At 44.4% G+C, this 24971-nt stretch overlaps 1 protein-coding gene across 1 annotated transcript in view; it reads left to right on the top strand.

The window, feature by feature from the left end:
- Positions 1-24971, top strand: part of NOX3 (NADPH oxidase 3) — a 61775-nt gene that overhangs the window by 25003 nt on the left and 11801 nt on the right. Inside the window, exons 9-11 of the mRNA XM_047103319.1 lie at positions 983-1236; positions 8800-8959; positions 21701-21847. Coding sequence (XP_046959275.1) covers positions 983-1236; positions 8800-8959; positions 21701-21847 — 561 coding nt within the window. The remainder of the gene's footprint in view (positions 1-982; positions 1237-8799; positions 8960-21700; positions 21848-24971) is intronic.

Raw genomic sequence — 24971 nt, forward strand, 5'->3', positions numbered from 1 at the left:
TGTTTGTGAGTTCAAGACCCATGTCGGGATTGTCACTGACAGTGAGGAGCCTGCTTGGGATTCTCTCTCTGCCTCTCTCTCACAGAATAAATAAATAAACTTTAAAAAAAAAAAAAAGCAGTAAGAGGAGTCCACCTAAAACTCAGAGCCTAAGCAGGACATTGGAAAAGACCCAACTAAAACAAAACAAAACAAAACATTTCACAGTGAATTTGAAGATTGGTTTCCACCTAGAATGAAAAAACTCACAGGGTTGGGGCGCCTGGGTGGCTCAGTCAATTAAGAGTCCGACTTCGGCTCAGGTCATGATCTCATGGTTGACAAGTTTGAGCCCTGTGTCAGGTTCTATGCGGACAGCTCGGAGCCTGGAGCCTGCTTCGGATTCTGCGTCTCCCGCTCTCTCTGCCCCTCCCCCACTCATGCCCTGTCTCCCTACATCTCAAAAATAAACATCAAAAACATTTATTTGAAAAGAAAGAAAAAAATCACAGGGTTAATCAACCAGAGATTGAGAAAATGTACAAATTGTTGAAAACAGTAACAAACTCAGACCTACATTTTAAAAACATGGAGGTAATTCTGTATTTTAAGAATTCTGTAAGTATTTTAAGAATGCATAATTAAGTGCAATGGCTGATAGGCTAGCTTCTATTCTCTTGGTCCTGCTCAGCTGTGCTACCCAGAGCTTGGCCATTTGAGACCTAAAGTCACAGGCCAGACACCACATGGCACCGGGGTGCAGCTACCCACATCTCCCACAGCACCCCAAAGGAGACGATCGTCACGCTTGTTAGAGTTGCCCAGCCAGATATGAAAGGGATGGCCAAGATCCTTGGAAGTTGACGGCAAATGGTATATGTACATTATACCTCAAAAGAGCTGATTTCAAAATTTAAAAACGTCTGATGGAGCAAAAGCCAGTCTCTTCTTCTTTAACCTGAGGGGGTAAGAAAAAACAAATGATTCTCTTGCTCTGATTTAGGTGGTGAGCCACCCATCTGGAGTTCTAGAACTTCACATGAAAAAGCGAAACTTTAAAATGGCGCCGGGGCAATACGTCTTGATACAGTGCCCGTCCATATCGTGGCTGGAATGGCACCCCTTCACCCTCACGTCGGCCCCTCAGGAGAACTTCTTCAGTGTGCACATCCGGGTAGCAGGAGACTGGACGGAAGCTCTGTGTAAGGCCTTTGGGGCAGGAGGACAGGCCCGGAAGGAGTCCTGGAGCTTGCCAAGGTCAGAGCCCGTTTCTTTTTTACACACAAGTTAGAATTGTAGAACAAATAAGGCATTTTAGTGCATCGACGTGCTTACCAAACCCAGCAATATCTTTATTCTAGAAGGGCAAGTTTTAACCCATTTTTTAACTTTGGGAACCTATATAAAAAGTATAATTTAGTAGATTTCCAGTAGAGGCAAGTACATTTCTTTAAAAAAAAAAAAAAAAAAAAAAAAAAAACATTCAACAAAGGCAGGCAGCGATCCAGGAAGAAGGAGCATTTTGCTTCCTCAGCTCCAAAACCACCCTTGGCTAATTATATGCAGCCTGTGATGAGTAAGAAAGCCCTGTGAACTTTTCTGCTCTTACCGTGGGAGGTCTTTAAATTATATTTGCCATTTTGGTCTTCATAAGGAGGACACTTCAAGGTCAGAAAGAATCCGGTGGGCCCCATCCACTGGAGAAGGTGCTAAACAATTACAGATGGAAGTTCATAGAAGGACAAAGTGATCTGAGAGTCAAGAGAGGTAGTTGTGCCCCTTCATTCAGTCAGTCCTGCGTGTGTGTATACAACAAGTGTCAATTAACCTCCACCGTGTGTCAGAAATACGGAGATGCCCAGGCGCTGCCTCCATTTTCTAGGACCCTGTGGGGGCCGATGGAATCAATATCAACCTGCACACAGAGGAGCTCGTTGTGCTGCAAGGGAGATGCACGGGGGGCGGGGTCTGAGAAGGGTAAAGAACACCAGTAGCACGTGGACTCATCTCCTAGGGTTGTGGTAACAAAGGAACACAAACCGGGTGGCCTAAAACAACAGAAACATATTCTCTCCCAGTTCTCGGGGCTCCGGGGCTGAGTCTAAGTGACAGCAGGGCCGAGCTCCGTCTGAAATCCTTCGGGAAGAATTTTCCCTTGCCTCCTCCCGGCCTCTGGGGGTTTGCCAGCAATGCACGGTATTCCTTGGCTCGCAGCCTCCAGCAGTTCAGCCTCTGCCTTTGTCGTCACTCGGTGTTCTTCCCTCCGTGACTGTGTCTCCGTGGCCTCTTCTTATAAATCCTGGTCATATCGGATGAAGGGCCCACCCTCCTCCTGTATGACCTCATCTTAACTTGATTAATTACATCTGCAACAACCCTGTTTCCAAATAAGGTCACGTTCTAAGGCACCGAGGTTAGAACTTCAACATATCAGCTGGGAGACACAATTCAACCCACAATGACAGCCTATTCAGACAGGCCTGGGCACCAGACCGAAGTCCCACCGTAAATTACCAGGCCTTGGCCTCCGTTAGCAAACAATGGCTCAAAGTCGATTCCCACTCTTACAGCAGGATTACCCAATAAGCAGGCAAAACCCACGTTCAAGGCCCCCGAAAAACACGGACACACACAAAAAATGTGGAGAAAAACGGTTGGAAGAATTTGACATTTCAAAAGACGCATCAAAAGATTCCCTCTTCTCAGGGCGCCTGGGTAGTTCAGTAGGTCAAGTGTCTGACTTCAGCTCCGGCCGTCATCTCATGGCTTGTGAGTTCGAGCCCGGCGTCGGGCTCTGTGCCGACAGCCCGGAGCCTGGAGCGTGCTTCGGATTCTGTGTCTCCCCCTCTCTCTGCCCCTCCCCTGCTCTCTCTCTCTCTCTCTCAAAGATAAATAAACATTAAAGAAATTTTTAAAATTAAAAAAAAGAAAAAAAAAGAGAAAGAGAGATTCCTGCCTCCGCCATCCTTGAATGGTGTCAGGAACTACCAAGCAGTAGCCACCGACGTAAGAAACTAGGTGGCGAATGCTGTCAGGACGCACTTAGGATTGGACTTTCGGAGGGCAGGGCATTGTCTGTCCCTGCCTATATGTCCGGTGCCTGGCACAGTGTCTGATATGTATTGGGTACATAGTAAATATGTAATGAAGAAATTAACGAATACCCGGACCCAATAGGGATGCTTCAGCTCATTTATTTTAACAAATATTTACAGGTGGCAAACTAGGCACTCGAATAAACGTAAGGCTCAGAACCTATTTAGCCAATCGTCCCTCTTTCCCCCTCCCCATGAGACACTGAACTGTAACCGTGTAGCACTGGGCTTGGTCACGTTCACTAGGTAGGAAGAGTCACATGCCTTCATTTCAAAGCCTGGAACTGAAGAATGGTGTGATAACAAACCAAGTACGGTAAAACCTCGGTCTGCGAGCACAATTCGTCCCGGGACATGCTTATAATCCAAAGCACGGGTATATCAAAGCGAATTTCCCCATAAGAAATGATGGAAACCCAACCCAATTATTTGGGTTCCACAACCCAAAAATATTCATGTAAAAATGATTCCGATACTGTAATCTAATACGAAATAACAAAGAAAACACACAATATTAAAAAATAATAATAAACAGATTAACCTGTACGTACCTTTGAAAACCTCCGTGGCTGGTGTGAGGGAGACAAGAGAGAGGAGGGTGGTTGTGTAGGACGACTTTCACTATCACTAACAGAATCACTGCTATCTGTTGGCTCAATGGGATCTTTTTCTTTTCACGCAACTTTAACAAAGAACCTATCCAATGACCTACAATGAAGCAAAGCGTTCCTAAGCTTACCCTGGCATGGAAAAGCAAAGGACTGTCCATAGGGACTCTGAAGTGACAAAAAATACCCTAGTGCCGGTTGTGGGCACTGTCCAATGTTCTGAAACATCAAGGATTTCTGCCAAACACCACAGCCTGAGACCGAGCACCTGAGCATGGGAGACGATCACCCAAAATCATTGTGAAGAGAGAGAGAGACACACACAAGACCTATTAGCTCAGTTGTGATCATGTGACATGCAGCGTCACATACTGCTCATACTGCAAGACATCACTAGTTTATCAAACTAGAAATGTTTGCGTGTCTTGTGGAACACTCACCCAACGAGTTACTCGCCATCCAAGACTTGACTGTATAAGCATCATCTCTGGAGACAAATCAGCTGACAGTACCCAACTACTACTCCATTTAAGACCTTCTCTTTTTTAATCATGGAAAGGAAGCAATGTAGCAGAATTCTAAGATTCAGAATGCAGTGCAAAGGCCTAAAATCGGGAGTAAAACTGAACACACAGAACGTCCCTGCCCTCCTTTTGGCGTTGCCCAAATCAGTGCTTTCATCCTGTCTCTAGCCTGGTCTCTGCTGTCAGTGTACACAGTTGCCTGGTCTATCAACCAACCTTCCCTTTCGCCCACCAGCTGGCATTTCAGCCAATACCCCAACAAGAACTCAGTCATGTTTCTCGGTAGTCAATATGCCTTCTATCTGTGGAGTGCATCGTCAGCTCAAGGCCCAACATGATATGTCCTCTCCCCCACCCCCTCCAGGTCTCCCTGGGCTTCTCTGCCCCACCTCCTGCCTCCCTGCCCACCCCCCACCACCACCACCTTGCACTCAGCCGTTCTTCCAGGCTTCCTTCTTGTTTTTCTCTTCTGATCACCTTTACCACTTCTGTCCCCTCCATCTGGAGCACTCTTCCCCAGATCTCTGCTTGGCTGCTCCCTTACTTCCCCCAGGCATTTGTTCAAATGTCTCCTAGTGAGGTGTTTCCTTCCTGCCCCGTCTGAGACAATGACCCCCAACTGAAGCTCAACAACCACTTTGTCCCGTGCCTTGCTTCATTCTTCCACATGGTACTTATCAACCACCTGACACACGAAATATCTGCTCGTTTATCTGTTTACCAGGTATCTTCCCACGCTAGAATGGAAGTTCCATAAGAAAAGGGACATTATCCATTTGGCTCACTTTGTTGCGTTCAGTGCCTAGAATAGGCCCTAACTCTTAGTTGGTACTCAGTGAATATTTATTGAAGGACCAAAAACGAGTTGTTGGAAACAGTGCAGTTTCCCTTCATTTGTTAAATTCACTGATCTCTGCCTCTATACACATGTAGGCATATTTGTCTAACTCTTCAATATATGAAGAATCAGAATTTTACTGGATTTCCTTGTTCGATTTTATCTATTAACGTTATTTTGTCTTTGAATTGAATCAAACACATGGGAGGGAGAAGTATAATTTTTCACTGCTTTGGACCCAGAAAGGATTTTTTTAAGTTTGCTTATGTATTTATTTTGAGAGAGAGGGAGAGAGAGAGAGAGAGAGAGAGACTGAGAATGAAAGTGGGGAACTGATAGAGAGAGAGAGGTAAAGAGAGAGGATCCCAAGCAGGCTCTGCACTGTCAGCATGGAGCCCACTTGGGGCCGGAACCCATGAACTGTGAGATCATGACCCGATCATTACATTTTTAAAATTTTTTTTAATGTTTATTTATTTTTGAGAGAGAGAGAGGCAAAGCATGAGTGGGGGAGAAGCAGAAAGAGAGGGAGACACAGGATCTGAAACAGGCTCCAGGCTCCGAGCTGTCAGCACAGAGCCCGACGTGGGGCTCGAACCCACAAACCGTGAGATCGTGACCTGAGCCAAAGTCAGACGCTTAACCGACTGAGCAACCCAGGCATCCCCAGAAAGGATTTAAACCAGCCCGAGGAATCTGTGAGGCCCAGGCAAGAAGCAAACCTAGACAGAGAGCTGGGAAACTTCTTTATTCTGTGCCCAGGAAAAGGGAAGAGAATGGGAGCTATTTTAAAGCACTTTGCCTTCTGAGGTAAAACGGAGGAATTTCTCAGAGTTGATGCTAGAGATTTCAGTGACTAACCTGCTTCCTAGAGCCAAGGATTTCAGTTCTGACAGCCTGGGTTCAAAGCCCAGTTTTGCATGTGCTCTTAGAGAGTACATGTCACTGTGTGCCTCAGTTTCCCCATCTGTAAAATAAAGATGATAATCGTAGTACCTAAGAGTTTGTTTAGGTTTAAAGGTGACTGTCCTTTAGGGGCGCCTGGGTGGCGCAGTCGGTTAAGCGTCCGACTTCAGCCAGGTCACGATCTCGTGGTCCGTGAGTTCGAGCCCCGCGTCAGGCTCTGGGCTGATGGCTCAGAGCCTGGAGCCTGTTTCCGATTCTGTGTCTCCCTCTCTCTCTGCGCCTCCCCCGTTCATGCTCTGTCTCTCTCTGTCCCAAAAATAAATAAACGTTGAAAAAAAAAATTAAAAAAAAAAAAAAAGGTGACTGTCCTTTAAAAGCCCTTAACATGACGCATAGTGAAAAAAAAAAAGGCTGGCTATTATTATTAGCAAACTATGAAAGGTCACCGACCGCAGAGATGTCCGTGACAGCAATGACCACAGGGAGAACGTGTCTATGAGCAAAGGCCGTGGGTTCAGAGAGTCGAGGGTGGAGGTCGATGAGGCGGGTGGGTGTGCCGCGGACCAGAGCAACGAGGACCCGCACGGCGTGGATGCCGGAAAGGGTCGTTTTCCAAGCGGCATCCTTAAACTCTGGATCCAGATGGAAGAGGAAGTAGCTGGGTGAACTGGATGAACAAGAATTTGGGCAAAGAGAGTCGATTCAGGATTGCGAGAGGTCTCCAGAAATGGAGACGTTTTGGTCCAGAAAAGAACAATCAGGGCGTCACGATAGCTACCATCAACCATTGAAAGACCTGAGACAAGAAAGGGAAGAGAGCTGGTGCGCGTTTCTCGGGAGTGTGGTCAGAAGACAGAGGACGGTGAGACGTGCGAAAAACTGTCTATTGCTTTGAACTGCCCCCCTCCGCAAGTTAACAGCAGAATGCGATCAGCTGTCGGGGTGGTGGAAGGAAGGATGACTATATTATCTATATTATCAGGGCAGTTGGACTAAATATTTTCTCCTGCCTCTTCCAGCTTAGATGCACAATTCTGATTATGAGGAAATTTAGCTATTGTGTATTTCTGTGGATTGTGTGACACAATTCTTCTTTGGGTTTAATGGTTATCTTTTCAAATCAGTGTCAGAGAAGTCCCAAATACAACTAATTATAAAAACAATTAACGGTAAGACATTTTAATCCTTGGACAGTTTCATTTTTTCTCTCTCAATTCCCCTTATCTAATTATTTATAAAATAATCTACAGCGGGCTGAGATACTAACCCTTTCTGGTTAATGACCTTTTATTTTTATTCTTCCATTTCCATAAATCAATATGTAATAAAGCCTTATTAATTAAGATTAACTTGAAGAGAGTTAATTTGAATTATTAGGAGGTCTGGCATATGGAATATTTAAAAATAAAACCCAATTGAACTTTCATGAACACAAAGTAAGCCCAAATGGGCCAACCTCGGGTGCCTTCTACAGACACCCCTTAGGGAATGGTTATGAATAACTTAGAAGCCTTTTAATTAGCATATCTCTGTTCATATGTAAATGTGTGCTTTTGGAATAGTTGAGGTTATTTAATACATTCTGCTGACTGAAATATTTTAAACATTCCCTTTACAATTTATTCAACAAATTGTTACTGAACAGCTCCGTGCCACAGAGCATGCCAGGCGTTGGGACGCAGTGGTGAGCAAGGACAGACCCGGCCCCTCCCTCCGGAGAACTTGTTGTCTCGTGATCAAGAGAGACACAAATCAAATCACGCGCACACACCCCAAAAACTGTAAAACTACAACCGTGATGCGGACTACAGAGGAGGGGTACATGGGGCTATAAAGTATATAAGAGGGGATTTAGCCTTAGTGCAAAGGATCCACGAAGCTCCCCCAGGGAAATGATGATTGAGAGAAGACCTAATGAAAGGGTAACTATGAACCAAGACAGGGAGAGGGGAGGAATCGGGACCGAGGATTCCTAGTGATTACTTGGATTATCACATGCAAAGGCCCTGTGGCAGAAGGGGGGTACTGTGTATTTTGGGGAAGGAAAGAAAAGCCAGGTGGAGAACTGGTGTTGAGAAATGGAGTCGAATCCGGGGGCCAGTCTCTTCCGGACCATGTTAAAGACAATCGTATTTATTCAATAAATATGCTTCATCCTTACCAAGAAAAACTTGCTAAGCAAAGACAAAAGGTCAGTGCCGTTCCCGGCCTGATCATCACAGATTTTGAGCTCACGTAATCTGAAACAACAAGTTTTAGAAGTTCCACATACCTGACAAATGATCTCAAAATTATACTTATTCCAAATGAATGGCTTCTATTAGATGAAAATGATACGAACGCACTAAGATGTGGGACTGAATACATAAAAATAGAGAAGAAGCATGTTAGCAAAAGGACACATAAGCCTTCTAAACCACCTTCTGCTTTATTCCTTTGATGGTGGAAGAAAAGAGAGGAGGGAAGGGGAGGGAAGGGGAGGGGAGAGGAGAGGCGAGGCGAGGCGAGGTGAGGAGAAGAGACGGCCTCTTCTACCAGGGCCAAAACAAGCTTCTAGAAATTGTAAGAAGAGCTGGCCACGTGGAAGAGGAGTGGGCTCAAGCCAGAAAAGTCAGGCTTTGTCCTACCATGAATGCACCTGGGCTGGCCTGTCTGGTCGTCCCCCTGCGAGTCCAGGCCCCCAGTTCCTCATGTTAAGTCTAGGCTCTCCAGACAGGGCATTCTCAAGCTCAGAGCCAACCCCCCTGCACCCAGTTACAAACATCCTGCAAAGAGCCGTGGTTGAGGGTGGCTTTGTTTTCGAGAGCGTCGCGGCTGAACGTCACCAAGGCCACATTCTGTGTTTGCAGGCTGGCGGTGGACGGGCCGTTTGGAACCGCACTGACGGACGTGTTTCACTACCCAGTGAGCGTGTGCGTTGCTGCAGGAATAGGGGTGACTCCCTTCGCCTCTCTCCTGAAATCCATATGGTACAGATGTGAGTCGCACACCCAGCTGAAGCTGAGCAAGGTATGGAAAAAATCATTAGTTCACACTTAACGTGGATTAAGAGGTTCCACATCCTTCTATCTATCATCTGCCAATTCCTGGGGAGGATTTTAATTAACTATGAGGGATAAATTCAAGGATCCTTAACTATACTTATGTTCTTAAAAATCTCCATTCGGTATTACATTTATGAGAAGGGTTATGTCTAATCTTGTTAAAGATGACAAGACATAAATTTTATTGCTTCGTTGCCATTACAGGACATGTAATTGCTCATGTCAGTAAAATATGGACAGGCTGCAAATGGCTTTGTGACTGGGCGACAGTTAGTGATATTAACAGGAGGCCTTTCCCTTAGTCTCTTTGGCCTGATACTACGGTTGCAGGATGCAATTCAACATCTTCCTTCCGTGCACTCGTAGCCTTAACAAGAATGCCACGGTTGGAACTCACTGGCCTGCTTACTTGATATCGCCAAGCTCAGAATCTCTTTTGTCATGTCTGATGTGTTCTCTGACTAGACACCTCCACGGTTACCTTCCTTCCTTTGTCCTGCCCAGAGACTGCCCGTACTTTAACCCTCCGAGGCCCAGCCGTAGACACCAGAACAGCAGGGGAAAGGGAGCCATGTTGACGCCGAGGGGTGTCAATTCAGGAGGACTCGGGATATTAGGCGAGCCCGGTTCCGGTCCTGATTCTGTCACTTCTCGGGTTCACACTTTGGCTACACTTTCCCACCTGTCAAAGGAACTCACTTAATTCGATTAGCATGTCTGTCTAACATAGTTGGATATGAACATTAGTCTTATGATATGGCCCACAAAAGAGAACTCTGTGGTCATAAGAACTTAAAGTACTACAAATCTCATTCTAGGAGATTCACATCATTTCTTGCCCTATTAAATAAGTTCTATAGAAAAGAACCTCATTCGGTTTTGTTTCACCCACTTTTGTCAAGCTTAGTTAGCCATGGAAACCTTCTCCACCTAGCATTTATTGAGCAAGAGCATTCTTCAAAGCACTGGGGCAGTATGAGACTAGAAGAGCTCTACAGTTGGGGCTTTCCCAACTAAGAAATAAGAATAAAACTAGCTATCATTTCGTGAGTTTCCAATGACAGGTGCTTGACATACACTTTCTCATTTGATGGTTATAACCTTCCCAACAACTTTATAAAGTAGATAATACCAAGCTTGTTTTCCAGATAAGGAAGCTGAAGGTTAGAGAAACCAAAGTGTGTTCCCTAAAAATACATGGGTAGTAAAAGGCAGAATCAGGATTCAGCTTAGATCCATCTGGCTCTTTCCATGACATAACCAACATATGGTAGATATGACTGCCACCATTGTGTTATAGGCAGACTGTGGGACTCCTGGCCAGAGAATCCGCCCCAGCCTCACTCCACCCTCACTAACTGCATCACCTTGAGTGACTCAAGTCACCTCTGTGACTGGGTTTCCTGATCTGCGAAATGGAGAAATAAGGGCCCATATCCAACGGGGAGTTTTAATACCAAAGAAGACAAAGAAATAATGTAATGTGTGAATAATGTAACGTAAATGTGTACAGAATGATATGAAAGTTCATTATCACTGCCAAGGATGTGGCTCGATTACCACTTCTACTACTAATAGCTTAGACCCATCAAGCCTTGACTACCTGGCAGATGGGAAGTTAGGCGTTTTACACATACTATCTCACATCATCTTTTGAAGGAACTTATCATTTGTATTCCCATTTACAGATGAGAAAAATCGAAGCTGATCACAAAGCTAATAGGAACGATAGCTTGTATTATCAAATTGTCATCATTGCCCTTTCAGATAAGTGACATCCTCAGTTTAGTCCTGAGGAACCCAAAGCACAGAGAGCTGGGAAATAGTAGAAGGAGAGTCCGAATCCAGACTCTTCTTTTGCTAAAGCCCATCGCCTCTCCTCTCTGCCACAGTAAGTTCCAACAAAGTGTCTTAGTCTGTTGGGGCTCCTATCCCACGATACCAACAGAAACGTATTTCTCACAGTTCCGGCTGCTGGGAAGTTCAAGGTCAACGGACTGGCTGACGCGGTGTTTGATGAGAGCCTGCTTTCTGGTTTACAGATGGCGGTCTTCTAGCCTATAGCTTCCCTGGCAGAAGGGGGTGAGGGAGTTTTTTGTAGTCCTTTCTTCCTTTTTCATCAGCGAGAGTCCGATTTGTTGTCTCGCAGTTCTCGACTCAGGAAAAAAATAGATGCAGAAGTCTAGAAGTCTGGAGTCTTTTTCATAAGGGCACTGGTCTCACTGCTGAGGGTTCCTCCTGGATTAACACATCACCTCCAAAATACCCAAGTTCCCAATATTATCACTTTCGGGGATTAGGTTTCAAAATATGAATGTTGGGGGGATGCAGACATTCAGTCTATGGTACAAAACAAGTAAATCAGCCACTGTTCTATTTATCTGGGCCTCACAACAATGCTTTGTTATGGTTTATGAGGATTTCTCAATCCCCTAAGCTTTCTCTTTCCTCTTGCTGTCTCCCAAGTAAAACTCACCCATACAGGCAGCTTCTTCCTTCATGGTTTTCCCAACACTAAAGGTCATGTTATATTTCACATGAAGATGGTGATGGTGGGCCTGACTTTCGTTGACTGATTCGCTCAGTGAATAACTATTCAGCACCTACTACGTGCCAGGCCCTTGGATACAGACGTGACATGCCTCTCACTTTCCTCACACCAGACATAGAGCACCCCACCCTTCTCTCAGCATTCATTAGCCTTATGCTTTTATGTCATGTTCACAAAGGATCTCATTTCCCCTGATTCTGAGCTCCTTGAGTGCGGCTTCTTTGGATATGCATAATGAGATACACAAACACACACACACACACACACACACACACGCGCGCGCGCGCTATAATTTTTTAATAAATCACCTAGTGAATAAATGTCTCCATGCCAAAACGAATGAACAAATGGCTTCTATGCCATTTTTTTTTTTAATTTTTTTTTTTCAACGTTTATTTATTTTTGGGACAGAGAGAGACAGAGCATGAACGGGGGAGGGGCAGAGAGAGAGGGAGACACAGAATCGGAAACAGGCTCCAGGCTCCGAGCCATCAGCCCAGAGCCTGATGCGGGGCTCGAACTCACGGAGCGCGAGATCGTGACCTGGCTGAAGTCGGACGCTTAACCGACTGCGCCACCCAGGCGCCCCGCTTCTATGCCATTTTTGATAAAATCCTAGTTTACGAAGATTAAGTCATGTTTATTTAACCAAAAAAGCTATCTGTTCAGTAATGTGATAATTCAAATAATATGTTTCAATTATTTTACTACAAAAGGAAAAATTTTTATAAGAACCCACAAAATCCTGACACCACCTCCTCCTTCACTATTTCATTGTTATTTCTGGGCTCTGTGTTTGGGGTTTCTCAAGGCTGTTTCAGCGGGAGGGTTAAGCAGTTACCACAAAGCTATAAAACAGGGACATTGATCTCCATCCAAAAAAAACCCCAAAAAAAACCAAAACAAACAAACAAAAAAAAACAGAAGCCAAAGGATTGGAAATAAAAAAAAGATGTTTTTATAACTTACAGAAACTGGGGGCAATATTGGGGCAATAGTCCACCAAAAATAAAGGTCAGAATAATAGTATATGGCAGAAGAAAGCTAAAAGCATAGAATCACAAAATAACTTGAGAGGTCTTAACTTCCCAGCTTTGCATATGACCATGAAAGGTCAGAGTCTGTACTTAGACTGGGAAATGAGGAAATGATTTGTCTGAAGTCCCCCAGCTGGTTAACCGCTGAATCAGGGTCGGACCGTGTGTTTCCAATTTCCACATCAAGGCTCTTTTATGCAAGAGGTGAGATTTCATGCTATTGAAAGTTTAGGCTGCAAATTATGCTTAAGATTCACCTTGTTAGAGTCTACATGTAGCAGAAGAAGTTTAAAGAAGTTTTTCTGTTTTAAAGCCACTCTGTGCTTGTTTGAGTACAACTATCATTAGGCTTATGTAACTAATATTTGTCAGGGCCGCCTACACGTTTTTGAAATATAAATACCCTTTCCATGAAACTGTCAGCATCTATATAATTTTTAAGTGCAGGGGAGCACAGCAGTACATATTTATCTAACAAGCGTCCTCACAATTATAGATCTGGACTAGAGTTTTCAGATTGTTCTCTTCTGTAGTAAGGAAAGGGGAAAATGCAGCCTAGGGGTTCTGAGCTGGAATTTTAAGCCTAGATGGTTAACTGCAATGAGATGCGATTTCGTCCTCCCTGTATAAAAGACCGGTTGGCATAAAGGCATACATTTTTACATACAAGCCTGACGTTGCAAGCCTACAATACTAACAAAACCGAAAGTTTTGTTGGTTGTTAACCATTGCGAACTGTTAGCTCTTCACCCTTCTCCTCTGCCACGTTATTCTAGAACACTTCTAAGTTAAATGCAGGAGAATAGCCAATAGGACGCCTGCTGCTTCTTTAGGATCGTGTGTAGCGTTTTCTATTTGAAGCCGGGGTTTTAAATTTTCTTTCTAACTATCTTTTATTTTTAAAGATGGTGGGGAGGAGGGGGAGAAGTGCTTGGGAGGAAATTTCCCAAGAAGGCGAAGTGACAGCGAGTAGAATGATGGCTTGCCAGGGGGGAAGGAAATGGGGAAAGGCTGTAATATGTGAAAAGAGGTGTTTTCAACACAGGAGTAGGAGTCAAACTTCACTTGGTGGAAGGCAGATGCGCACAGGACACATCTTCGGGATGAGGGGAGGAGGTGTGGGTGGTTGAGGAGTCCCTGATACAACTTGAAGGAAGCTGAGGGCTGGGCGTGTAAATACCCCCTGGCAATGAATGTCCTCCAACGCCTGCCTAACGGGATGATTAATTCCACATCGCACTCGATTTGTGAAGAGAGCTTTTGAAAAAAAAATTAGGACAGTTTGCTTGTGCAAACTGTCAAAAAGATGGATGAAATAGGTGTGTACAAATGGGGAAGGGGGGATTGCGGGCATCAATATATTGGCTTATACATTTTAGTTCCCCTAATGTCACGGCCGTGTAGACAGGGCTGAGAGAACGGCCAACTGGAAGATTCGGTTCATTTTCTTAACTGCATATGTAATCTTCAGACTATAATAAGATAGATTACCAAAAAACTGAGATAATCTCATTTCTTCATAAATTGTCTTCCTTCATCGCCTCAATAATACATAACCATGATAATGGGTATTTATAGTGTGTCCCATGCAAGATGGCCTTGGGTTCTTAACCTAATATAATAAACAGATAATTCAAATAAAAAGACAGCATGGGCCAGTGGGAACAAGGCAAGGCGGCCAAGAAAGGCAAAAATCCATACTCTACTTAAATATATTAATAAAACAAAGGAGGGCCTGCTCTCTTTTCTAATGAATGAAAAATGCACTTAATTTAATCTGTTTAGTTTGAGAAATTATTTGCTTTCCCTTTTCCTCACACTGGAGCTCTGGCCACTCCTGGAATTGATCACCTCTGCTAACCACTCACAGTGCTGTAATAAATTGAACTGGGACTCACGAGGCCACGTTTACCTCTCCAGAAAACACCCGTGCCCCCCCATGGTTCCCTAGACAGCCTCAAAAGACTTCAGTCCCCCATCAGGACTCACCTTTGCCCTGTGGGATAGTGACTAGTATTAATAGTTTTGATATTGTGGCTTATTAACCACACAAGCCATATGAGAGTATAATGTCCTTGTAAAATATTCAAATAAAATAGTCAAAAATCTCCCTCCATTGTCCTTCCTCCCCAAAGTAACCACCACCACCACTTTGTTCTCTAAGGGGTTCACCATTAAACATGGGGGTGTGTCTCATTCCCTTGCTTCTCCATGCATCTGCGCACGCACACCCACCCGTGTGCATATCACGGTGTTACTTTATTCGTACGTAAACAGAGATGTGGGTAGAGAGAGACAGAGATATGTGCACTTTGTTTTATTGTTTTTTCCCTTTATATAACATGGCTCAGCGTGCCTTCAGCATCAATACCTAGTGATTGACTATCATTTTTTTTTCAATATCTGAAGTTTATTGTCAAATCGGTTTCCATACAACACCCAGTGCTCATCCCAAAAGGTGCCCTCCTCAATACCCATCTCCCACCCCCCATCAACCCTCAGTTTGTTCTCAGTTTTTTAACAGTCTCTTACGCTTTGGCTCTCTCCCACTCTAACCTCTTTTTTTTTTTTCCTTCCCCTCCCCCATGGGTTTCTGTTAAGTTTCTCAGGATCCACATAAGAGTGAAACCATGTGGTATCTGTCTTTCTCTGTATGGCTTATTTCACTTAGCATCACACTCTCCAGTTCCGTCCACGTTGCTACAAAGGGCCATATTTCATTCTTTCTCATTGCCACGTAGTATTCCATTGTGTATATAAACCACAATTTCTTTATCCATTCATCAGTTGATGGACATTTAGGCTCTTTCCATAATTTAGCTATTGTTGAGAGTGCTGCTATGAACATTGGGGTACAAGTGCCCCTATGCATCAGTACTCCTGTATCCCTTGGGTAAATTCCTAGCAGTGCTATTGCTGGGTCATAGGGTAGGTCTATTTTTAATTTTTTGAGGAACCTCCACACTGTTTTCCAGAGCGGCTGCACCAATTTGCATTCCCACCAACAGTGCAAGAGGGTTCCCGTTTCTGCACATCCTCTCCAGCATCTGTAGTCTCCTGATTTGTTCATTTTGGCCACTCTGACTGGCGTGAGGTGATATCTGAGTGTGGTTTTGATTTGTATTTCCCTGATGAGGAGCGACGTTGAGCATCTTTTCATGTGCCTGTTGGCCATCCGGATGTCTTCTTTAGAGAAGTGTCTATTCATGTTTTCTGCCCATTTCTTCACTGGGTTATTTGTTTTTCGGGTGTGGAGTTTGGTGAGCTCTTTATAGATTTTGGATACTAGCCCTTTGTCCGATATTTGACTGTCATTTTATTTAGTGCCTTCGGAGCATCCCAAAGTATGGATAGCTCACAATTTATATAATGATCTTATTATTAATGAACATTTTGGCTGTCCAACAAGTCATATGAACTATAACGGGAACAAATGGAGGCACAAACAAGGAAAGTCCTCACTCACGGGCAAAGCAGTAGCATAGCCATGAGATAATTAACGTTAAAGATCTTTTAAAGAAAAAGTCTTGGAGACTAAAAATGGTTGACAAAGACTGGCCTCCGTCTTATAATGGTTAATCAGAAAAATTATTCTGTAATTATATTTCCTTAAAATGGAACATGGAAGCCACATTAAGGAAGTTTCTCAATAAGAACAAATATTGCTTCAAAATTTGTTTGCGATTATATTCATCCAGAGGACCTTCACGACAACAGCAACAACAACAAAATAAAAGCCGGGACAATAATAGCTACCACTTTTTGAGGATAACTAACATTTATTTATGTTTTCTAATCAGCCACAGTCTTTATCTTTTTGGAGAGAAAAACTCTCTTTTTGGAAAATGGTACTGATTCCCTCAGTGGCAAGTCTCTGTCACCCTAGTTGTTTAGAGTTTCTGACGGTCCTGTATTTTGTTTTTGTTTTTTTTAATTGTTTTTAATGTTTATTTATTTTTGATTCAGAGAGAGACAGAGCATGAATGGGGAAGGAGCAGAGAGAGAGGGAGACGCAGAATGTGAAGCAGGCTCCAGGCTCTGAGCTGTCAGCACAGAGCCTGACATGGGGCCCGAACTCACGGACCGTGAGATCATGACCTGAGCTGAAGTCCGACGCTCAACTGACGGAGCCACCCAGGCGCCCCGACGGTCCTGTATTTTGTGCCGCATGGGTATCTGAGCATATAGTTCAGGCTGCTATAACAGAAATACCATAGACTGGGTGGCTTAAACAGCAGATGTTTATTTTTTTCACAGTTCTTGAGGCTGGAAGTCCGAGATCAGGGAGCCCACATGATTGGGGTCTGAGGAGGCCTCTTTGGCTTACAGATGGCCACCTTCTGGCTGTGTCCTCACATGACAGAGACAGAGAGAGCTCTGGTCTCTTCCTCTTCTCAGAAGGACACCAATCCCATCATTGGAGGTCCCATTCTCATGACCTCACCGAAATCTAACCTCCTCTCAAAGGCCCCACCTCCAAATACCATCACACTGGGTTTCAACCTATACTTTTGGAGACAACACAAACATCCAGTTCATAACAGTGGGGAACAGAGGGCGCTGTCCGGAAGGAGGCGAGGTCACAGTGTAACCCACTGGCCTTCTCCTGGGTGGAGGCCTTGGTCAAGGTCAAGGTCAACGCTGGCACTCCGTAAAATGCCTCCTGTGGGCTTTGCACACGCAGAGCCTGGAATGCACTTGGCCGGTGAAGGGGTTCCTCTTTTTGGACCACATCCTACAATCAATGCTGATATTCACAAACTGGCGCTGGAGATAAAGCGTGGTTTCACCTCTTCTCAGTGATCACTGCCTCTATAATTCACGAGTGACCCACGGGAACACAGACCCCCCAAGTAAAGCCGATGATTCCCTTTGCTCTCTCTAATATACACATGTGGTACGCATTCTGGAAGCTCCTCCAAACAACAGAGAAGAGGACAGGGGTTGCAACTGACAGGTCTGAGCACTTAATGCACGTGTCAGACACAGTGCTTCCATGACCACAGGCACTCTCACCCTCACCAGAATCCCGTAGGTTGTTGTTCTAGAGGGTGGTGGGCTTTCTGCCATTTTATGTACTCGGTCATCCAGCTCACAGTAAATAACCTGCCCCCCAGTTACCCACCCTGGGGATGGTGAAGCCAGGAGTCTAGGACAGGTTAGAGGACTCGGGCTCACAGTGTCCAACTACTCTGCCTCACCATGTCATCAAACTCTGTCCTCAGGTACAATCTCCTTCTTTGGAGAGGAAATAAATAAAAAATTGTTGGCCCCGTTCCATCCTCGGGGAATCGATGTGGGGTCTGAAGAAATAGAGGTTGTACCTGTGGAGGTATCCTCTGCCTGTGTTCGGAGATGACTCTCCAGGCCGTGAGATAGGAGCCTCTCACGGGGGGGGCACCAGTGGACCCCCCTGGGAAAGTCGATGGGTAGCTTTTCTTATTTCTTTTTCTGAGATTGCTTCTCCAAAAGCGGCGCAGATCCATTTCCTTCTGACCCCAGAGTACCTTGACCTGGTCCAATGCAATTCTGCAGAATTCGAAGAGGAGCCCAGTTTCAGAGAGCGTGGGTGGTGCTCGAAAGAGAATACAGCTCTGTGTGTCGCTCAGACCCAGGCCCTCCGAGGTGGGGGTGGCTGAGTCCGGTACGGTGGTTCGTGCCAGGAATGGTGTGACATGAAGGCTTGTGACAGGCCACGTGCACACAGAGCGCTCTAAACCCATTGTGGGCTGCCGGAGTGGCCTCGCGAAATGTCTGCGGATCCATTATATCTCCAGAAATGTGTGCGACGAGTCCTGTAAAAGCAATAACTTTGTTACTGTGAAAGTCCTGAACTTTCATCTCTCTCCTGAGGATGACTTTCTACTTAACAAAACTTTTCAAAGTCGCCTAAAGTATTTGGGGCCCCGATACCAGCTACAGAATTCTGGAAACCGCACTTTAGACAGGTAACTGATTTGGGGTGGCTTTTTTTTTTTTTTTTTTTTTTGGAGACTGAGGAGGGGTGAGTGTGGGAAAGATCACAGAGGTGTAGCCTGTAGTTTGGGATATTTGTTCTACCAGCGACCGGGTCCTTCCTACTGGACGAAATGCAGAAGTCGAACTATCCTGTCCCTTCACAGTGAGTATCCCTCACCGTTAGAAGGATGAAAGAGAGTCAAAGTAAATAGCCTCTTTCTCCGTTCAAAGTCTCTTTTCTTCTTTTTCTGCCTGAAGCACTTCTGAGCCTAGTCAGCTTTCCTTCATTGCCTCTTGCACCAAAGCTGCCCTGTGTCACCTGTAAGTCAATTACAGAGGGAAAAACACACAAAGCCATTAGAAGGAAGTAAAAAGTACAAAAGGCCCGGCAAGCCCTAAGAACGCTGACACACTGCTAAGCCACAAGAAAGCAAGAACAGGCATGATTTCTGTTTGAAAGGATGAGGGTCAGAGTGTGCAGGAAGCTAAGATGTGGGCATTTTTCAAGTAAGGATGATTGAGACTGGATTTGAAATTGACAGGTTTTCAAAAAAGGAAACAGGGTATTTTTCCTATATGTATGCATGCTAAGCACGTTCCTTAAGGAGTGGAAATAATAGAAAATAAATCAATGATGTTTGTTTTAACCTGAATGCCACCATGAATGGTCCTGGGCAAAACAACCTACTGAGAGCAGGAAGCAAGGGGAGGTGCGTAAGCAAGAACGGTATTAAATTCAATCAATAGGTTTTCTGTTCCGCCACGACCAAAGCAAGGAAAGAGGAAGGCTAAGGTTTTCAAAGAATAATTTACTTTTTCTAGGTTTATTTATTTATTTTGAGAGTGAGCGCTCCTAAGTGTGGGAGGGGCGGGGACAGAGGGAGAGAGAGAGAGAGAGAGAGAGAGAGAGAGAATCCCAAGGAGACTTCACACTGTCAGCCCAGAGCCCAACGCAGGGCTCAATCTCAGGTTCGTGAGACTATGACCTGAGCCAAAATCAAAAGGCGGACCCTTAACCGACTGAGCCACCCAACTGCCCCTCAAAGAATAATTCAGATTAGGCACTACACAAAGTGAAAAGAAAGAGGATAGCAGTATTCATCACCAACCCAGGATGTCAAATCAGCCTCCCTTGCTTCATGATCCGTCCTCAGACCTGCTAGACACTCCCCCGTGCTTTCCCCTCTCACGCAAAGTCAAGATGGCCCCAAGCCCCATATCTGTGCTTCCCGGCCTCCCCCTCAGACCTCATCTCTTGCTGCCTCCCCTCCTTCACAACTGCAGCCACACCAGCCCCCTGGCTCTTCCCCAGAGGTCCCACTCCTTGCTCCCTCCATCAGTACCGTGATTCCCCTGCCTCCTTTATGTCTTTGCTCAAATGTCCCCTTCCCTTGACCATCTGACGTAGTATCGCAGCCCTTTCCAGCCCACCTTGTGTTTCTCCACAGTACTTACCACCCTCTGATGTATTCCGTGTTGTGCTTTATCGTCTTCTTCTGCATCTAAACGCAAACTCTAGGAGAATGGCAAATTTTTGCTCTTTTGTTTGCTTTTAAAGTGCCAGAGCCGAGAAGAGTCTCGACACAGAGATGTAGGACACATTTGTTGAGTCAACAAGTGAGTGAATGAACACAATCGCTGTACTTGTGTGTTGGGGGCCGGGGGGGGGCGGTTCATGGGGCACTCACCGGAAGGAACCATGGCTCAGATTTACAACTGCAAAGAAACAGGCACTCCGTCGGGGGGTTACCGCACTTAGAGATTATTATCGGAGCTGTAGTGGTACCATCTGACAAATATTGGGCTCTAATTCTTTTTTTTTTTATTTTTTTTTAACGTTTATTTATTTTTGAGACAGAGAGAGACAGAGCATGAACGGGGGAGGGTCAGAGAGAGGGAGACACAGAATCTGAAACAGGCTCCAGGCTCTGAGCTGTCAGCACAGAGCCCGACGCGGGGCTCAAACTCACGGACCAGGAGATCATGACCTGAGCTGAAGTCGGCCGCTTAACCAACTGAGCCACCCAGGCGCCCCTGGGCTCTAATTCTTCAGAGAAAAGGTCTTATCCTCTAGCTTTTTTGCTCTTACTGACTTCATATTAGAAATTCCTGAACAAACCTGGGGAACATGGGCAAGATGTTTAGCCTTGAAATACATTCTGTGATCTTTTTTGTTTCCTCGTGAACTTGATCTGTTCATTAAATCTCATCTATAAGTTTCATCATGTTTGTGAGCTTGCAGGCTGGCTGGTGGAGAGAGGAGGCAGGGAACACCACCTATCAGAGGAGATGTTTGCTGATGGAGGTCAAGGCCAGCCCCCTGGTAGAACTCGTTAAGTAACAGAGATGTCTCTTTGGTGGGGGGTGCAGGAAAACAGTAATGAGTAGCAAGGAACAGGGCTGTGAAAAATCAGGAGAATTACCAGATCTTTCTCCTGTGGTTTCTTCCAGGCACAATTATCTAAAACTCAAAGCACAAAAACTAAGCCTTTATTTCAGCAAACCCATAATACTCCTTGCCACATGCCGTTTGCTAAACACAGAGAGTTTAAAAAAAAATGTTCCTAGACATAATTTCATTATAGTAGTTGACACACAAACTATTACCACCACCCACTAGCTTTCTTGGACACTGATATGTCTGGCTGAGGGGAAACTTCTGGCCCGTGTGGCTTCCTTCTGCAATTACCATAATCTCCACCCTCCGGAGGTCACGATGCGGAAGTGGATTAGCGCACAAGCCTTTGGGGTCTCTGGAGAAGAGAGTTCAAATCCCGAGCTTAGGTCATGAGTAAAGATGAAGGGGGTTGGTCTAAGGGTTTATTCCCCTTGGGGAGCCGTGAAAGGCACAGCTAGTTGTGATTATTAACCTCACTGAAAAGAAACACAGCCAGGAATGTGGTGAATTGGTCCTCATCCAGTGAGACTGGCAACAGCCCACCGACTCCTGACTCTGAATTCACTCTGGACTTTTTCAAACACAATGTGAATTTTTTCAAAAGAAATCACAGTGTGACTGTTCCCTGGCAGAGAGAAGCATGTCATTTTGCAGAAGTGCCCATTTGAGCTCAAATAATTTAATGGAGATAAAGCAGTCTGTGATTATCAGCACATTATGAAAAGCGGGACAGATCCACTGTCTTGTCTTCTCTCTTGACAGGTGTATTTCTACTGGATTTGCCGGGATCCAAGGGCTTTTGAATGGTTTGCTGATCTCTTACTCTCGCTGGAAACACTCATGAGTGAGCGAGGGAAAGCTCACTTTCTGAGTTATCATATATTTCTTACCAACTGGGATGAAAATCAGGTATTGATAAGACTCTTAAAATGATCAATATTACATACGTCATTTAAAAATAGAGCAAAGGGAAGAGAAACCATGTCAATAATGAGCTGTATGGTTATCTGGTGGCATGAAAGACTTATTTGTTCTTAAAAAGGAAAGAAGGATAAAATAAAACCAGATTAGAAGAGTGATTCAAATCATAGCAATGGAAAAATCTACAGTTAACTTGCTGAAGAATAGACAAGCAGATTAGAAAAGAGGTTAGTTAATGGAAGATAATCCCAAGCGTGGAAATCCAAGAAAAATTATGTCACCAAAAGTTGCATTTGTCATTTCAGGGACATCAAAGCGCATATTATTGGTTAACTGTATTGTCTTGTTCAGCTCCTGATTGGGTCTAATTCTATGCTTTCAGCTATTCAGAGTTAAATAGAAAAAACTCTCAAGGGTTTACATTCAACCTTTTGCATTGTAAAGTATGTGAATGTCTACAGAAAATCATCATTATGAATACATGATTTATCTAGAGACTTCTTTTCCTTAAGGCATTCTTAGAAATCGTGTGCACATATGTTTATTCACCTAAGATCAAGGTGGTCTTCTGTTGTGGCAGGTGTTTGGAAGCATATTGTATTAATGAAATATTAAGGTGGAGCTTCCCAAAAATAGTGTATATCAAAGTATCACACTAGGGTAGTATTTCAGTGTTGGTAATATTGGATGATAACTACTAAGTTCTAATTTTTTTTTAACTCCTCAAATATGGAAGCTAACAATGAAGTGATCCCTAGGTTTATGAAACTTTATGTTCTAATCAGCACTTTCATAGCTGCTTGGATTGATATTTACTTTAAGGAAAGTATGTTTGAGCCAAGATTTGCATTAATCACTAAATTTACAAATGAATGTGCTCCTGAGGGTGGGTGTTGGGCGCTCCTGCCCTCTGCCTCCCAGTCCTTCTTCTCTCTCCCTCCTTCTCTCTCTCTCTCTCTCTCTCTCTCTCTCTGTCACACACACACACACACACACACACACACACACACTCACACACACACATGCAGACCCCACAAGAGATCAGTGAAATTTGACTCTGAAATTCCAGTAAGACCGAGCTTGAAATTCAGTAGCTAAATGAGTTTTTAGGGTCTTATTTGCAGGAGGCCTTAAATATTTATTCCTCTGGGATAGTTTGAAAGACAGGTTCCTTGGGAACTAGGCCTAAAACATCTTAATGAATTAAATAGTGTTAATTATGTTTTCCAAACAAACATTTTCCTTATTCAAATGGGATTTTTGACTAATGATCCATTTGATGAAGTACAGACACAGCCTTTGTTTTTTACTTTCAAGTACCGTGCTTGCTTTCAGCTTCTAAAGTGAATTGATTTCAAGTGTCCATCCAGGAATTTCCAGTCATTTGGGAGTCTTGAGACTGAGGTTCTGTTTGATTTTTGTGACAGTACAACTCTGCCCCGTCCTATCTCTGCCTCCTCTAAAAGTGTGCTGTAAGATACACTTTTTTCTGAATACAAGTAAATTAAAATAGACGTGTTCCTAAATTTTTGTCGTGACATGTTGAAACTCTTTAGATGCTCAAATTCCAGGAAAAAATAATTGGTGCATTCTGTCAGCGAGGAATCAAAAGGCTGTTTTAGAAGTAGCCAATTGTTAAGCTGAATTCAACAACCTCAAAGTGGCAGAATGACAAGAACAGAAGGGACAGATGGAAAAGGTATTATGAAGGGCAAATCAACAGGGTTTGGGAGATTAATTGAATGTCGGGCTGAGAAATATGGAACAAATATAATTCCAAATGTTTGAACATCACTGATTGGTAGTTCCACGGTACCACTAACCTAAGTAGAAAAGGGCCCTTTTTTCTATTAAATAATGCCCAAGCTTCTTAGCAGCTGCTTGAAGGCCCTTCCTGACCTGATGGCAAAGGACTTGTTCCATTCCATTCCCATCATGCCCCTCTGGGCTCCTCTGGCCTGGGAGCCACTGAACAATGGCTCGTATTTGCATGCCTACAGGTTTTCCCTCTCTGTTCCCTCTCCCTGGCAATCACTTCGTGTCCTCCCCGCTGCCTACTGAGTGGCATGGTTCTTTAAAGCCCCACTCCCTGTATGGCCGTCCCCAGTCGTCTTGGTCAGAGTGACTCGGGGCTTCAGCAGGGTAATTTGTTTACTTCTCCAGAGCACTTTGTTTCTGTCTCTAGTTAAACAGGATTGTGGTCTGACTTATGTCGTTGTAGTTGTGCACTTGGGCTTGCCCTTCCTTTGATGACTAGTTCCTCACAGAGCATAGACCTTCTCTATTTCTTTTTGTACCGCCCACTCATTCCTGCTTATAGCAATCGCGCAACAATTGTATGTGGAAGTAAATTGAAGTCACAAAATATCTGAAGATTCATTTTTGGCTACGATGGTCAGTTTGAAGGGACACAAAATATTCTACATAAAAATATTCTTGGGGAGTTCAAGTCCCAGGACACTACCCAGGCAGGAAGATGAGGGCATGGGGGAGAAAGTTTGGAGAGATCTTTATAGACTATGCTAATTGGGACCATGAAAATGAAAGTTCTTTGGAGAGAAGTGGCCCAGAAGTGACTACGGACTGGGAAGGCAGCTGTATTGTGAGGCAGAGAATGTCATAGGAAAACAAATGTAACATTTCATCTTTGAATAAAAAGAAGAGTCGGAGAGAAGTAGAAGAAACAGGATTATACAATGCATATAAAATCAAGGAGATGTTCAGCCATGTGGTTGGTGGAGAAGCCAAGGAGCGCAGCCCTGGGTTGGTGTTTAGATGTGGCACCTGGTCAAAGGTAAATTGGTTGCCTCTGACTTCTTATTTGCTCACAGCCGAAACCAACTCACTATCTGGCTCCAGTCAATCCTACTGTTAAGCAAGAGGGCTGTGGGCGGTTCAATACTGCCACTCTAATCCGGAGGCTGACACTGCTCCCTCTGACCTGGAGTTCCAGTTCTGATAACAGGGCTTCTGCGAGTTTTTGAGGCTCAATCCCCAACTACCACCTCAGTTCTCACTCCTGAGCTCTTCCCTAATACTTCATGCTTCACTCCTCCTCTTAATAAACCTGCCCCAGAAGAGGATCCCACCATCCTCTCATTATTGCTCCCTC

This window comes from Lynx rufus, unplaced genomic scaffold, assembly GCF_022079265.1.
Source record: "Lynx rufus isolate CCGP_SWC_20201006 ecotype Redwood Valley unplaced genomic scaffold, mLynRuf1.p SCAF_6, whole genome shotgun sequence".
NCBI classification, from domain to species: Eukaryota; Metazoa; Chordata; class Mammalia; order Carnivora; family Felidae; genus Lynx; species Lynx rufus.